At 40.3% G+C, this 17,464-nt stretch overlaps 2 protein-coding genes across 5 annotated transcripts in view; one reads left to right on the plus strand and one right to left on the minus strand.

Moving 5' to 3' along the window:
• The window catches only part of LOC149305242 (peptidyl-prolyl cis-trans isomerase FKBP1B), a 26,795-nt gene extending 18,837 nt beyond the window's left edge, over positions 1-7,958 (plus strand). For 3 of the 4 annotated variants that reach the window (XM_089477926.1, XM_089477928.1, XM_089477927.1), the window contains 2 exons: positions 5,686-5,798; positions 7,267-7,958. In XM_089477926.1, coding sequence (XP_089334052.1) covers positions 5,686-5,798; positions 7,267-7,395 — 242 coding nt within the window. In that variant the 3' untranslated portion in view covers positions 7,396-7,958. The remainder of the gene's footprint in view (positions 1-5,685; positions 5,799-7,266) is intronic. The other variant, XM_089477925.1, reaches the window with a different exon arrangement.
• A 1,287-nt stretch (positions 7,959-9,245) lies between these two features.
• On the minus strand, positions 9,246-17,259 carry LOC149305243 (splicing factor 3B subunit 6). The gene is made up of 4 exons (XM_089477924.1): positions 17,067-17,259; positions 14,526-14,644; positions 13,012-13,150; positions 9,246-11,088 (listed from the first exon to the last, which is right to left on the minus strand). The coding sequence occupies exons 1-4, from the start codon at positions 17,094-17,096 to the stop codon at positions 10,999-11,001; spliced, it is 378 nt and encodes a 125-aa protein (XP_089334050.1). The 5' UTR covers positions 17,097-17,259; the 3' UTR covers positions 9,246-10,998.
• Positions 17,260-17,464: the final 205 nt, after the last annotated feature.

The following is a 17,464-nucleotide window of genomic DNA, read 5'->3' on the forward strand; positions in this document are numbered from 1 at the left end:
CTCCAACCATACATGAAGACAGAAATCCCAGAGGTGCAAGCAGGATTCAGGAAAGCACTAGGACCGCATTGCAAACATACAGTGGCTAATGGAGCACACCAAGGAATTCCAAAGGAAAATCATCATGTGCTTTATAGACTGTAGCAACGCATTTGACTGCATATATCATGAAAGACTATGGAATGCCCTTAAAGATATGGGAGTACCAACACATCTGATAGCCCTGATAAGGAATCTGTACAAGAGGCTACTGTCAGGACAGAACACAAAGAAACAGAATAGTTCCCAAATGGCAAAGGGGTCAGAAAAGGCTGCATCTTCTCACCCTATCTATTCAACTTGTATGCAGAACATATTATACAATAAGCAGGCTTGGACACAGAAGAAGGAGGAGTGAAAATAGGAGGAAGGAATATCAACAATCTAAGATACGCAGACGACACCATAATACTAGCTAAACACCTCACAGACTCGGAACAACTACTAAAGAAGATCAAGGAGGAAAGTGCAAAGGCAGGCTTATTCAACATTTTCATATCTGGGATCAAATATTGATCAGAGTGGGAATTGCAGTTAAGAAATCATAAGAAGACTAAGAATGATGAGGACCACTATGAGAGAACCAGAAAATAACCTAAAATGTAAAGGGATACAACTAAGCACAAAAGTTAGAATCATACAAGCCATTGTTTTCCCTATTACCAAGTATGGATGTGAGAGCTGGACAGTTAAGAAAGCAGATAGGAAGAGAATTAATTCATTTGAGATGTGGTGCTGGAGAAGAGTACTGAGTTGTATGTCTTTATCACGGACAGCCAAGAAGTCAAACAAATGGGTTCTAGAGCAGATCAAACCAGCAATCTCCCTGGATGCCAAGATGACTGGACTGAGGCTGTTGTACTTTGGCCACATCATGAGAATGCACAACTCACCGGAAAAAAAAATAATGCTAAGAAAGGTGGAGGGAGGAAGGCCACATGCTAGATGGATGGACCCTATTAAGGAGGTCATGGGTATGAGTTTGCAGGACCCGAGCAGAGCAGTGGACCATAGGGAGACTTGGAGACGTCTCATCTACAGGGTTGCCATGGGTCGAGATCGACTCAAGGGTGGATAAGAACAACAAAACCTAGATAGTACTACAATTACTTCTAAAAGACGTGAGACTGCAGGGAAGGAGGGAGAGAGATGGGGAAGGGGCACATGACTGGCACTCAAGTTCTAGCAAGCATTATTATGTATGTGCAAGAAAAATAGGACCCTGGGAGACCAGGGTGCAAGTCTCACTGGCATGGAAACTCACTGGGTGACCTTGGGCAAGTCATACTGTACTCCGCATCAGAGGAAGACAAAGGCCAGTGATGTAAAATACTTGTTTACTCCAAGTCTTGAGACAAGTCTCAAGTCTTTACCTTCAAGTCTCAAGTCCTTATAATATACTTGCATGTCAAATCTCTAGTCTGGGAGCTAACTTTTAACAGAAGAAAAAGAAACGAGGAGGCGGATTTCTTGGAAGGGAACAGCAAACACATTAAGCACTGTCTCTGCTGCACATCAGAGAAGCCTTTTAAAGATTTTCAAAAACTTTAGAGGAATCCTTCTGCCCCAAGCCTGTTGACTAATGCATTTGCTGTTTCCCTCTGAGAAATGTGCCCCACACTTTGGGGGCAGGTCTTGCCTCTACTCAAAGTGATGACACCAGCACATTGGTTGCTAAAAATATACAATCATGAGTTGAATTGAGTCAGTGCATCATTTATTGCTGAGGCAAGTCCAGTCGAGTCATAGAAGCAACTTTTTAACATCAGTTGACTCTACATCACCGGCAAAGATAAACCCTCTGAACAAAACTTGCCAAGAAAACCCCTGGACATATTCGTCTTAAAATCACCATAAATCGGAAATGACTGGAAAGCATACAGCAACAACATCAAACTTCAAATGGAAAGTCAGTGTGTTGCTCTTTTACTAGTTTTGCTTTTCCCAGTGACCCAGGGCCCTTGGGAATGTGGCCTGGGGAGTCTCCACCGATAGGAGTCTGCTATACTTCCTTCCATATCATTTGAAAACAGGCAGACTACATGACTCTCACCTTGCCACTCCCCTCTTTTCTCCTGCAACTTCAGCTGAAGAAATGGGTGGTTTCAAAAGCTTGCAGAGAGAATTTTGTGCCTTTTTGTTTGGCCTAATAAAAGTGTTGCCACAAAATTTGTCTAAAGATCAACAGGAATAGTGTAGAAAAGGCATTTTGAGCTCTGTGAGGACCATGCCTTTTATAGGGAAGATAGTAAATATGTAGGACCATTTTTCACATGAACTGAATGGACAGCCTCTCTTCTTAATGTGTACTATCTGTGAGGGCTTCATCTGACCATCACCTCCCTACTCTACATCTGGATTCATTTATTACTGTCTTTTGGGGACGGGGAGCTAACTTAGATTAAATAGTATAGAATAGATGGAATATATTTTTAAAAATTAAATAAAGACATGTAATCCACACAGCTAAAGTAAGGATTATCAACTGTGGGAGGCAGATCTGAGTTGTTTCTGCGGCTGAACACAGGAATGTTACAGAGGAAGACCTGTCTGCTCTACTTTACCTGTGCCACTTGCTTGGGATGTAAAAGTGAAGAAAGTTGCTCTTTGCATGGTATTTGCAACCCCCTTTCCTGTGATTTTTCCCCGCTTCCTTTTTATGCCTTCTCCTTTTTTCTTTTTTTTTGCTGGATGTAGGGTTAAGAGAAAATATTTTACGCATTATGTTTACTGATTATATTTGCACATTTATGAACACTCAGACAAAAGGAAGAAGCTAATGCATCCCCTCTCCGAGGCCCAAGGGCAAGTGACATCGGTGCACAAAAAGCAGTGACTATACATAATTTGAAATACTGGGTGTATTTTTTTTTACCATTCTGTTCTGAAAGTGCCCCCAACAAATTTGATCACATATCCTTCCAGGACTGAGACGTCTCACAGACCAATTGTAATGTTCATTCCAGAGACACTATCCCACAGACTGACATCTCTGCAGCAAATGGTGCCAACTAAGCAGTCAGTGCTGCAGCCACAATGTTAAGTCCCTGCATGCTGTATGGATCAAAAGAGGACATGAGGAGGAGCATTTTACTTGCTAGTCTTGCAAAAAAACAAAAAAAAACAAAAACAAAAACGGCACCCGTTAGTGCCGGCCTGTGCTGGAGATGACAAGCATGTCTGAAGCTGAAACCATATTGGGCTGTAAAAAATCCTGATTGGCTCACAGTGAGAGCTATTTATAGCAGGTGGCAAAATCGTCTGTCCCAAAACCAAAAGGTACAGTGTATTCAGTTGCATGGAGGAGGACTAGTCAGGATTTGCAGGAAAATGAAAGTTCTGGATGGAAAAATCAGAAATGGACAGCTTCTTCTGCTTGGTAGCATGGGTACCCAGAATAGAGACAAAATGCTCAGAACTACTGTGGTGTTACTACACTCTTTGGTCTAATCTGCACTGCAGAAATAATGGGAAGTGGTGCATTGCATTTGGAGTCTGGCACGGCTGCTGGGCGAACAGCCGTGCCAGACTCTGAACAGGCCATCCAGGCGTTGCAGCATTCTGGCCAGGTGGTGGCCAGCTGTCTGGGAGGGTAGGCAAGCAACGTGGAGGGAGGGAGAGAGGGCCGGTCCCACCTCCGCAGCCCTTTACAGGACCCATACTAGGTGATGCCAACCTCAGTGATGCCACTGTTGCAAACTACAAATCCCAGAATTCCATAGCATTGAGCCATGGCCAGTTGGGAGTTCAACAGAATAACCTTTCCTTGGAGTGCATGCCTCAGGTTGCAGCTCTAGTTCGCAAGGGCTTTTAAAAAATTAGGTAAAGCAGCTTTGGGTGGTTTCAGGTTGAACAGAGGATTTGAGCAGAGGTATTGCTACAGGGGGAGGCAAAATGAGATCATTGCACTCCTACAAGAGAAATTTTCTTATATAAATCTCATAAAAATGTCATGTGACAGGATTGAAAGTGGTGAGGAAATGAATACTAAAATTTCTGAAATACAATAGGCAAAGTTGTGGAATTTACTACCATTTAAATACGTATCAGCAACAATTACTGCATTATACAATGACGACTGTATTGTAGTTAAGGGATGAGGGATGGAATTTTAGTTGTATATATTATGTTTTGTTTAGGTATTTTATTTATTTGCCTATGTAAATCGTTTATATATTTTATGTAACTGTTTATGTAATTTTGTTTAATGTTTAATGATAGTTGTATTTTAGTTGAGGGATGGAATTTTAGTTTTTATACGTTATATACTGTTTAGGTATTTTATTTATTTGCTTATGTAGATCATTTATGTATTTTATGTGTTTTAGGTAATAAAAGGTTGGCAGCAATTACCCTGACATAGGTTTGCAAAGCTAGTTGCTGATAAGTATAAGACAAAAATCTCTCAAGGCAGCAGTAGGGTAACTGAAGAGTAAAATCATATAGATACATTTGAGTTTCTTACTCTATCAAATAAGGACAATGGTCTGGTAACTAGGGTCATATGTCTGCAGTCTAAAACTCTTCATAAAGTACTTCCTGTTCTTCATGGAATTACTGTATAGAGTGGCGTTGGTCCAGTGTGATCTTGGCCCAGTCTCAGTATAATGTAGTCCATATCAATCGTTACTTGGACAGAGAGCAAAACCAGATTTAATTATTGTCCTGATCTCTTTGGGTTGACAACGTTTGCAGTACAGGTGTTTTTTGACATCCAATCCTAGACAGCATAGTGAATAGTGGTGGATGATGGATGATGCATCACTTAGAGCCACAGGAACTGAAGTTAGTTATGACTCAATTAAATCTTCTTGATTTGCAGTGGATCTGGGTCAAGTGGAGAAGATACTTTTGTATCCAGAAAAGTGGATACAATTTTACTTCCAAATAAGTAAATGACAAACCAAAAGTACACTCCCATTTGAACATATTTCTTTGACATTGGGGGCATTTCTTTATTAATTTATCTATTTATTTACTTGCTTGCTTGTGTCATCGTTTCCCTTAAATATATAAAGAGCAACTTGTTGGTCTGTAACTGGATAGCCTTGTGAAGGCTGCCCTAGTTGCCAATGTGTCTGGATGACTCTCTGGGGTCTTAGCAGGCAACAGCATTGCTGGGACGGTTACGTAATTGCAAGAAATTTGTCACCCATTCATAGTCTGGGATTTGCAGGATCAATGCAGTCCTATTATAGTTCAGCAGGAAGTGTCTTGCAACAGAGCGTCAGGCAAGTCACAGAAGAAGAAAAAATGAAATTGTGAATACCTGCTTTCTACAGTGCCCACTATTAAATGGTTCAAGGCTCAGTAGAGGTTCTGGGAAGAACTTGGAAAAGATAGTTTGGGGGTTATAACTTAGAGAACTCCCACAGGTCATGTTGGCTGGGAAATTCTGGAAGTAGGCCAAAAAGTAAAATTTCCAAACTCAGTTTTTAGGCCTTACCATCACCACTGGAGTAACAAGTTACTGAAGTTAACTAGGACCCTTGATCTATGATGGTTTCCTACTTGACCTTTAAAGAATAGCAGTACCTGCCTCCTAGTGATGTTTGAGCCCTTAGTAAGCCTTCTTTAGTTTGTTGCCATCCCAGAAAATAACAGCAGATTTGACTGGAACATGAATTGCTTGTGTTGTCTTGACAGGGATGTTACAAAATGGAAAGAAGTTTGATTCCTCCAGAGATCGAAACAAGCCCTTCAGGTTCAAGATTGGTAGACAAGAAGTCATTAAAGGATTTGAGGAGGGAGCTGCACAGGTATATTGTATATTTCCACAACAGCAAGTATGATAATGAATGGATAACAACATAGTGGATGATGAAGAAAAGAATATAAATTTGTAGGGTCAGATCCAGATATAGCCATACCTAGAGTAAATTTACTGAAAACATTGTGTGCTGTGCTCAAAATAACGTAAATAGATGTGCAGGCACCTTTTTGTAATCTCTATGTCATAATCTTGGGAAGTAAAAAACATCTTCCATGCTAAACACAGTCTCTTTTCACTTCCTTGGACTGCTGTTTCCTTTTTCAAAGTGATAATGGTTGGAACCCTTTGTGGATTTATAGATGGAAGACTCACAGGGAAAAACAATAATGCTAGGAAAGATGAAGTAGAAAGAGAGGAAGGCCACATGCTAGATAGATGGATTTTTTAAAGGAGATCATGGATATGAGTGTACAGGACCAAAGCAGAACAATGGAGGACAGGGAGTCTTGGAGATGTCTAATCCATGGGGTCACCATTGGTCAAGGGCAGTTAACAACGGTGGTAGATACAATGAATCCCATCCCAATCCTCCCCAGTTCCCACTTACTGGGAAACAGCCACTGCGATAGACAGGGGTCTGTTCCCCTGGCAGTTGGGAAGCAGCATCCTGTGATCAATCTCCAGTGTGACAATTCCCTCTCATGCTGGAGATTGCTCACACAAGGACCATCAATAAGCTGCTTCCCAATTGACAAGAACAGACCCTCATCAATTGCTGCAGCTACTTCCCAGTTAATGGAGATTTCACAGTCCCTAGGGGCTACAGAGGGCTTGTGAATACAGAACAGTAATGGTCCTAGGTTATCCAGTTGTAACCACCCAACAGGTTTCTGACAATTAATAGTAAAATAACCTATGATGCAGTTTTCATATATTGCCAGTGCATAGCACAATCATATTTACTTGCAAATTAGTTTCACCCTCTCCCAACAGCTCCATCTTCAAGCATGCACCATTCCCACAATATCCAAACCTCATGAAGGTTAATTAATTCCTTGCCTCTGTCAACTATCTGCTTGCTCCACCTAGTGGCTTGTTGCATTGGGAATTAAATGTTAATACAGTGAATATGTTTCATGCAAGCGCAGCAATTGGAGACACAATCTTTCTTGGCATTCCAAGTCAAATTCTTGTGCCAGCAAGTAAATGTTTATATCAGCAAGCTATAATAACAGCTGCATCATTTCAACAAACCATTACATTACTACAGTGTTGCCACATCATTACCACTGTAGGCAAACATTCCCAAATATCCTTTCTCATTGCACTATTTTTGATTCCCATATTCTTCTTGCGCTGTTAGGACTCAGTATCTTTGACCCATTATTTGTTTTGAAGGTAACAATTATAATGTGTGCAGGAGAACCCTTAAAAACTAGGCTCATGTTGAACTATTGAGGTCATATTTTCTGATGTTTTCTGTTGTTTCTCTTTGCTACAATCCTATATGCCAGATGAGCCTGGGACAAAGAGCAAAGCTAACCTGTACACCTGACATGGCATATGGAACCACAGGACATCCTGGAGTCATCCCACCAAATGCTACTCTAATTTTTGATGTGGAGCTGCTTAGAATAGAGTAAAATGGTGTGACTAACTGAAAGCATCTGCTCAACACCACCCATGCTTTCCCCCTTTCCTTTCAATGGAACCACATTCAAATTTCTGGCATCTTTACTCAACATATCATCCTAACAATGCCTGTCTTGAAGTTGTATTTCTATTTCCTCTCCCACCTTTTTTTAAAAAATGTGGTTATTGGTGCATTTGTTCCTCTTTAGATGGTTCCTCTCTATGGAGATGGGGGGGGGGGAATGGCTGTAACATTTTTCCGTTGTATATTTTATTTTGATTTGCATGTAAAGCTTCAAAATTGTGATTAAAACTATATATACATATATATATTTAAACACTATAAATAGAGATGACTGATTGAAAAACCACTGCCTTACTATACACTTAAAAAAATAAAACATACCAGGGTGCTCTGACAGCAGGTGTACATCTTGTACACATGTGGGCATTAGCCAAACCAAGTTACCTGCGCTGCCACTTTTTCTTCAACTTGTATGTTCTGCTTGCTGCTGTTTTAAAGAAAATGTCTCATATGAACACTTTTCAAGAAAAATAAAAGCTTGATACTTCATTGTTTCTCTGGCTATCTCTCTGCCCATCTTTGCTTTTAGTTACAGAGCCAAGCAGAAGATATTTTTGAATCCATAGTCTGCATTACTGTGATTATTGAATGGTTCTGTCTTAGTAATGGGGACAACCACACATCTATAATAATAGAATATATGCACTATAGGTTTAACAAGAATATTGCACACACTGAAAGATTTAGGATCCCGTGCCTGAGAACATCATGATCTGTACTTGGAATGCAGTATACAAATAATTTCATAGGTATATTAAAATATTTGAAAACAGGAAGCTGGTTTATACCAAGTCAGATTATTTATCCATGTAGCCCACTGTTATGTATGCTTAACTCACAACAGCACTGCAATGAGTCAGTCCAACACTTGGTTATGTAATCTCTTTAAATGAAAGTAAATGGAGTATCCATTGGATGGCTAACAGGCAGGGTAGCAGCTCTAAATCTGAGCAGTGATCTGCTCTTGTGTTTATATTTCTTTTCTTGGACATCATAAGTCTCTCAGCCAACTGGATACAGCTGCTTTGTTTTTACATGTGAACACTGTCTTCCATTCCAACTACGCTCCATAATCCAGGTTATTCTGATCATAGTATTTTGCCATGTTAGGAGAAACAAAAGGGACAGAGCAGTAGTTGTTTATCAGAGAACACAGAAGAGTTCAAATGGTTTTCAAATCGTTTTCAATCAAAAAGTTAAGACCTAAAAATGCTGCTCAGAACCTGCCACTTCTGAACATTCAGCACACCCAGATTTTGTTCCCTCCCAGCCTTCAGTCATGAGGATCAGAAGCTACATTAAATTTGTAATTCGAGTCTTGCTCATTAAGCGTAGGTTGCTAGTGCAATTTTGGCACCCAGTCTGCATCCTGGGTGGAAAACTGCATAATTATGTCAATATGATGGAATTAACAAAAATAAACCTATTCCGTTCCCAATATTTTAAAAAAAATAAGATGGATAAGCAACTTTTGGGGCTTAATTTTGGGCTATTGTAACTGAAAACACAAAAGTATCAACACTGAACCATACAAGAATCATGTCAATATTTATTATCCACTTTTGCAAGCTACCCTTTCCTTTGTTCCTTTCAATTCAATTGACCTCCCTTCTCTGTACTTTGATGTTGTATTGTAAAGTCTTGAACAGACTTCATTCTCCAGGTGTTTATTTTCCATATTCCACTATGACAAGCATGAACTGTTTCCCTTCACCTACACAGAGCAACAAATCCCCAGGAAGGCTCTAGGAAAGGAGTTTGACATTAACTCTTCAGAGAAATAAAAACGGTTGCTTTATGAGATTATATTACCAAAAGAAACCTTTAAACAGTTAAAGACAGACAAGGTCACTTAATTATGTAAAGAAAAGGTAGCAAGGGCATTATCTGAAGCTACTACTGCACATAAAAGGCTGCATATTTGCACTACAGAACTCATCAAGGCACCATTTCTGAGGTGGAATGCATCTTTTGGTGCTGAAAGAAACACACATTCCCTTTGCGTGCTACTAACTGATGCACATAACAACTTGGATCAGGATGACTAATTTAAAAATTAAAATAATGTCTTTCAGCAGGCTTTCATCGGCCACTATGGTATTTGTGTGCGTCTGCACACGTGCAGTCAATACAAAACTGAAATTCTACTATGGAATTCCCCCCCCCCCCCCAAACGTGGTATGATTAGAAAGGAATTCATAGCTGTGAACAGCCATGAATTGCCTTTTTCAAAGGTCAAAAACCATAGCATCCAGCCTGAAATTGTCCAAATGAAAATTCAGTACATCTACATTACAAAAATGTTATTACATGACTTTGAGTTGGGTCAGGGTATTTAACTAAATATAATAAAATAACATGTATAAACCACGCAAGAAGTGGTAAGTAAAAAGAAACAGCTGCATCAAAAGTATAAGTTCATTCCAAGACATCAACTAAACACAAACACACACTTGGTAGCATTTAGCAACATTCCTAAAGTCCAAAAAAGGGTCAATTTTAATAACAGAAGATGGTCATTTTTAAACTATTAATAGAGAAGAACACAGAATAATTAACTGAAGCCTTAATATCTAAGGGATTTGATTGCAAAAGAACATCATTTAGAAAAACAGAGTAAATACTATCAAAATTGAAAAGCCAGACCTGCTTTAATACAGAATGACTGAATTGATGCTAATAAAGATTGTTTTTTCAACGTTGTCACAACATTTATTTTTTGGAGAGCTTTAATATGAAGAGCTTTGGAACTTGTGACTTCCTTTGCTCGTGGTCTGGAAGCAACATTAGAACAGAAGCGGAACGCAACAAACTGGACCACTGCAGTAAAATCTAGTGGTGGTGGTTCTTTTTAGCAACAGAACTCCTGAAAATACAAGAGCTTCTAGCAAGTTGGGATGCGGCAGCCTTATTTGGTCTTCTATTATTGAGATGAATTTTGTCCTTGCACTCAGTAGGTGTAAGGAAAATTAACAGAATTTCCTCCTTCCGCACCTCATTTTTATTAACATGAAATTATCCCATTTACAATTCTCTGAAGGTACATTAGGTGGTTCCCCCCAACACACATTTAGAGAAGACAAATAAGGATACACTTAGGATACATTTGCAGAGAAACCAAAACAGCATTTTAAAATGTATGTTTTCCTTAACTGATTTAATATAGCATTTAACACCAAAATATTTTACACATTCTCCTGACTGTAATGGTTAAACGATTATATCATTAAAGATTTACAAAGCATTTGATAAACTTTTGAAATGTTGAGCATTTCAACAGAAGGGTACCAAACACCATGGCAATTCTTAATTTCACTGTCCTGGTCACTGTATTTACATACCAGTGACAAGTCTTTTCAAACCTGGGATTACCAAGTAATATATGAGTTAAATTTAACAACTAGAAATACCAGTGTTTCAAACTAGGTATGCACATATGGAGATATCCACATTATTGGTCTAGAGAAAAAACCATGGGATTTTATTTTAAGTGTCCAAAAGACCCAGTTGCTCATGAAGGCTAACAGTCTCATTTTGGTGGGTCTGTGTTTATTCCATATTTCTCCTTCAGAAGTTTGAGCTGTTCCTCTTTCTTCTTTGTATCCATCTTTTGGAATGCCTGTAATAACACAAAAACATTTAATAGAGCAATACTAACCAGTTTTTTTTTTTAAAAAAGTGTTGCTCAAAAAACTTCCTACTATCTAGCTGTTCTGTGGTGCTTCCAGAGATAGCAGGGCAATGGAGAGGTTTCTCATGGCCCAGTGCTGATCTGTGCTAAAAATCACCTCCATGTAGCCAAGCTTTGTGAATAAAAATGGGGAAAACCCTGTTTTCTTTATTGCTGCTGTATCAGATAATCAGTCTCACACAAATAACTGTGTGGACATGCTAGCCTTTCTTTGCAGACTTATTTGATGGGTTTCACTGCACCCATTATTCATATAGTTAACAGACCTAGGTAGTGGCAGCGGGAGGCTGCATTAAGACCCTAAAACTCTGGGAAAAGATTACACTGGAAAGAATGGACAAGTAAGAGCCACAGGTGCACACAAACCCTCTGTATTCTTTGCAACTGTGCTAAGCCTTTAGAGACTTGTACTCATACATTATACACTTTCCCTCTGGCTCTCTTCTAAAATAATATGATTTTAGGAGTGTCTTACACTACACTACATGGATACACATCAGTTGTCACTGGTCAAAACAGGACAGCAGCAAGACTTTTGTCTGGGGAACTATACAGGTTCAAGTAACCAAAGCTGTTGCACTTCAGCTCTGGTTCTGGACAACAAAGGTTCAGATAACACACTTCTGCCAATACTCAATAGTTTCACTACACTATGGATTTGCAAAATTAGGCAGTGCAAATTAAGAGTAGTAGTACAGCTAAGCATTAGACATAAATCTGAAATACAGACAATGGAAACAAGATGCATAAGCTCAGCTAGTGCAGAATGGAACCTGTTTGTAAAAGAACTTGCTATTTAGCTGGCAGCCACAGGTAACCAAGAATATTTATTTATTTATTTAGGGTATTTATGGATAGAGGAGAAGGGATAGAAAGTTTCCCCTTTTCTACATAAAAAGTGAACTGCTAGAAGAAGGGTCTACTCTTCTGCACTTAGCTTAGAAATACAGCTCTCCATCAAACCACTCCTAGCTCCCAATGGGCTAATATTTTTTTGCAGCTTCTTTAGAAGGTTTGATGTATAAACTGACATCCAAATCAAAAGTATGGGTAAAAAAACCTCAACAATTTTAACAGCTATAGACACTGTTACACAGTTATACCCCAGCATTGCAGAGGTAATCTGCAAAATGAAACAAGGGATCACACAGCTGTAAACACACATCCAACACAGAACAATAAGAGATGCATGTGTTGTTAATCTTCATTCCCAACATATTTTCCTCTATATCCATGGTGAAAGATCTTTTCCACAGAATCAAACTATGTGCCCATACAGACAGGCCAAAATAAACTGCTTCAGGTCACTTTGGAGCTATGCTGTTTAAATGATGCATGCTTCCTAACAGTCCGGAAGCCACTCCAAAGTTACGCTCCAGTCCTTAGGACTGGAACGTGGCTTTGGCACAGCTTCCAGACTGCTAGGACGTATGCATCACTTAAACAGCATAGCTCCAAAGTGACCCAAAGCAGCTTTATTTTGGCCTTTCTGTACTGGGCCAATGACAATACAAAAAGTTAACTCAAAATACAGTAACTTAGGTATGCTTCACATTCTCAAATCATAATAGGCTGGAAAAATATATCTGAAAATTTCAATGGTTTAAAAATTTGAAGATGTCAAAATAATTTATAACTAAGCTATAAAGATTATCACGTTGCCTGAAATCCAACAGTTTTGTTCTGCTGATGAAAGAGGTTCCATCATGACTCAGACCCCTGCACCAGCCTCAAAATCCATTTCTGAAGGAGAAAGGCCTGTTGTGCTAGTGCTCTCTCGAAAGAAAGAAAAAAGGCTCCCCTTATTTCTAGCAAGAGCTGAACTGTTTTAGCAAAATTACAGGTACTTGCCCTGTTTGCGTTATAGTACAAGACGACAAGGTATCTGTTGCATACGTTGAACCCTGACAGATGATCACAAGCATTTTTGGCATCAAAGATATCTTCATAGACAACATAGGCTGTTCCCCTGGTCTCTGGGGTGTTTCCTCTGTAGAATAAGAACAATTTTTAATATTAGCAGAAGATTAGAACAGACTTGTTAGTATTCAGCTCTTACAAAAGGAATTTGTCACAAAGTTCAGCCCTTTGAAGCAAATGAGTGGAAATTTTTGGTTTCCTGAAACCAATTAGCAACACTGCCTTCAATCCTATGCACTCTTACAGAGGAGTAAACCAATTTTCAGACTAAGTATATGTAGGGCTGGGCTGCAGGAGATCAAAATCATAGGAACAAGCAATTGTGGATCCAGTCCAAAAACATTCTTTGGGTCCCTACTAAACTCATGTTTAATATACCAACTGAGAAACTTCATTATAGCACAAAATAAAGTGTCTTAAAAGAACTGACCTACGTTATAAATTACATCGTTTTTGTCAGCATAAGCTTCAAGATACAAACAGTACAGATCTGGTGCCAAAATGCCCCCCAAACAAACCCAGGACTGGTTAAAGTGCAATGCATGCTTACAGATAATTATAACATGTGTGGCTGTCCACTCAATAATTTGTCAAAAGACAGCTTGCCAGCATGCCTGTATAGTACTATCTTCAACAAAGTATTAGAAGATGCTGTTTATACTGAATAAAGCTGCAAATAAAAAGGAACAATTAAAAATGTAATATTGCATTTAATATTTTTTCTTTACTCCATTAACTTGATAAAACACAGTATGTTGAATTGACACTCTGAATTATTGCTCTTGTGATTTGGGGAAATTTTCCTTTGGCTCATTCTCCTGTGTTGTTCATAGTTTAATAACTGGATGATGATACTGTGAATACCAAAATGTCCCGGACTCATCTTTTTTTTCAGTTTATCATTTGCTTCCTACCATTTCTTCAAATGTTTGTAGCTACCTTTTCTATGAAAACCTTTGAACACTATTTTAGCATGATAATTTCCAATAAACAACTGGCTACCTTATGGAATGCTCCACCTTAGTTCAATATTGTCACTACTGCAGTGAGGGTTATTCTACATATACTTGGATGTGCACTGTTTATAGTACAGTAGCTGTGTACCACAACATCTTTCCTGCATAAAATTTACACAAAACTGAGTGATTAGATCATCTCTTTGACTGTGTGTGTGTGTGTGTGTGTGCGCCTGTGCCTTCAAGTCACTTGTCAACTTATGGCGACTCCATGAGTTTCATAGGGTTTTGTAGGCAAGGTATACTCAAAAACTACCCTAAGCTGACCCTGCTTAGCTTCCAAGATCAGACAGGATCTGGTCGCTTTAGGGTATTTCATTACTTTACATAAAAACCTGTTAACAGTGACATCCTAGTTGGCTAGAATGCTGCTCTACATAATTACAATCCCTATTCAAAACAGAATTCTGAAATCCAAAACAGACTTACACTCTGATTTGTCGAATAGGTCCGTATTTTCCAAATATATCATACATTTCTTCAGCTGTAATTTTATACGGCAAGTTTCTGATATACAAAATTCGGTTGACTTCGGGGGGCAGACGGATCTAGATTTGGTAAAATATGCAATTTAGCAACAGAAGTGCTGACTTTAGAAATGCAAACATTTGTAAATTATCTTAAAGTGCCATATTATTATTATCGGGGAAGCCTGCCTGCAACTTCTCTCCCCGCTTTGCCAAGTTCTTAATGTAACTATTTTAAAGGAAGAAATAGTATAGTTCTTACTTGAGCAATGTTACGATTGGTTTGGCCATGCACAGCTCTATAAGTCCCCAAAAGAGCAACATGTTAATACATGACCTCAGTGGGCTAGGACTGCCTAACTGCATAGGACCAGAAGAAGCTTGAAACTGCACAGTTTTATACAGTTTATACAATTGCAGAACAATTGAGATTTCAATGTGTACATTCAAGGTTACAGTTTAAAGAAACATCTGAGTAAATAGATTGAGGGGGTGGGGAGCATTGCTGATCCTGCTGATATTGTTGACTCTTCCAAAAACTTTTGTCCCAGCTGAGTTTTCTAGGAATAAAGAACATAAAGACTTGGAGAAAGAAAGCTTGCAGGGGAACATAGTCATCGATGTGTGTCTCCAAGTCGTTTCTGACTTATGGCAACCCTAAGACAACCTTATCCCAGGGTTTTATTGGCAATTTTCTTCAAAGGGGGTTTGCCATCGCCATCCTCTGAGGCTGAGAGAGTGTGACTTGCCCAAGTTCACCCAGTTTTTATATTTGAGCAGGCAATCAAACCCTGATCTCCACAGTTGCAGTCCAACGCTCAAACCACTACACCATGCTGGAATTTAACACTTTAACCCACTTCCAAGTTTTATACAGGTATGGGGTAGTGTTTAAAGACACTGTAGTGTATTCTTTCCCAAAGTAGTGTTTGGATCTCAGCTCGGCTGTGCAAACCCACTGGGTGACCTTGGGCGAGTCACACTCTCTCAGCCTGAGAGGATATCAATGTCAAGCCTCCTGTGAATAAATCCTGCCAAGAAAACCTCATGATAGGTTTGCCTTAGTGTCACCATACGTTGGAAACAACTTGAAGGCGCATACTGTGTATATTCAACTATATGTCAATCTTATGTCGAGGTCAGCTTTTCTGGCCAAAATTATGGGTTTTGCCACGACCCGTGGATAGATCGAGGGTAAAATTTGGAGGCTCCTTCAGTGTGTGTATGGCCAGAGAGACTCTCATTGGAGCTGTTTGCTTCATCATTTCAGCTTTCGTTTCAGACGATTTGCCCACAGGAGATGGACTGTTAAACAAAGAGCAATGTCAATCAATCACCCAGGACTCTTTCTGCTTGGCTCCTGAGAGAAATAAAGGGCTCTCCCCACTGCATAAGGAAACCTGAAAGAGCTGCTGCTATCACATTACCATAGTGACCAGTAAATAAGTCGACCTGGGATTTAGGTGTCAAATTTTGGGCATACATTTTTATACTTATCATAGACAAGTATATATGGTAATACCATCAAAGTGGATCTTTACTGAAGTGTGGGGCTGAACTCCCTTAAACGTCTAAAGGAGCTTAACAAATACTAGGGACCTAGGTGCCATCCTTCCTTGTGGTAAAGTGAGGAAGAGGGTCAAACTGATGGATGGATGGGCAACCCATTCCCACAAAAGGGCAAACACCTAGTAGCCTACCTGCTACTAGGAGAACCCAAGGGTGCATCTACACCCTCCACAATGCAGTCTGACCCCACTTTAAGTGCTGTAGGCTCATCCTCTGCAATGCTGGGACCTACAGATTTAGAAGAGGGTTCATCTACATTGCAGAAGTAGTGCAGCCTGAGCCCACTTTAAGTGCTGTGGCTCTGTGCTGTGGAACCTTGGGATGTGTAGTTTCACAAGGGAAGCGCCTACCCCACTTCAAGTGCTGTGGTTCCACCCTATGCAATCCTGGGATGTGTAGTTTGACAAGAGGGTGTAGAAATGATGCAGCTCAAGCCCCACTTTCAGTGCTGTGGCTTCGTCCCTTTGGAACCCTGGGATGTGTAGTTTCACAAGAGGGTTCATCTACACTAGTGGTCCCCAAACTATGCCCTAATTTAAGGGGTTTTGGACCCCAGCTCCCAGAATCCCAGACTGTTGGCCAACGTGGCTGAGGCTTCTGGGAGCTGGAGTCCAAAATCTCTTTTAAAGGGATCACAGTTTGGGGGGCACTTGGTCTCTATACTGTAGAAACGACGCAGTTAGACCTCCATTTTAAGTACTGTGGAACTCTGGGATGTGTAGTTTTACCAAGGCCTTTCACTTCCTCTGCCAAAGAGTGCTGCTGCCTGACACAACCACCAATCCCAGGATTCCACACTATTGAGCCATAGCAGTTAAGGCGGTGCCAATGAGCTGCATTATCTCTACAGAGTTAGCAGGAGGAGGAAGGAGCCAGGGAGGGTGACCCCACAAAATGGCGGCCCCCGGGAGGGGAGGGAGGCCTTGGGACTCACGTTGGCGCGTTTCGCCGCTTGCATCGCCATGGCGGAGGCTCAAGGGGGCTTCCTGCTGCCTCAGAATAAAGGGTTCCTTCCCAAAGGGTCCTCAGACACAGAAGACTCCCGATTCACCGCCTCGCCTTCCTCTTCCGGAAATAGACCAACGCCACTTCCGGTTTATTAAGCCTGTCCCGTCGTGCAGGAGGATTAGCTTGGACGCATGCGCCGCCGTGACGCATTGTGAAAGGATTTGGCGCATGCTCAGTCGTCATGCAGTAGTGTTATTGGCTTTGACGCATGCGCCATGGCCGCACACTGTTATCGGGTTTGACGCATGCTCAGTAGTCGCGCGGTTTTTTACTAGATTCGGCGCATGCTCAGTAGTAGTGTTATTGGATTTGACGCATGCTCAG

Source organism: Sceloporus occidentalis, unplaced genomic scaffold (genome assembly GCF_023333645.1).
Source record: "Sceloporus occidentalis isolate IW3139 unplaced genomic scaffold, rSceOcc1.0.p SCAF_12, whole genome shotgun sequence".
In the NCBI taxonomy this organism is placed as follows: domain Eukaryota; kingdom Metazoa; phylum Chordata; class Lepidosauria; order Squamata; family Phrynosomatidae; genus Sceloporus; species Sceloporus occidentalis.

Excerpts from the sequence above, each read along its gene's own strand:
- LOC149305243 (XM_089477924.1), bottom strand. The coding sequence starts at position 17,096 with ATGGCGATGCAAGCGGCGAAACGCGCCAAC. Across the intron at positions 13,151-14,525 it reads CCTATTCGACAAATCAGAGT|AGGAAACACCCCAGAGACCA; the intron begins GTAAGTCTGTTT and ends CTTATTCTACAG. Across the intron at positions 11,089-13,011 it reads TGTACTATAACGCAAACAGG|GCATTCCAAAAGATGGATAC; the intron begins GCAAGTACCTGT and ends GTGTTATTACAG.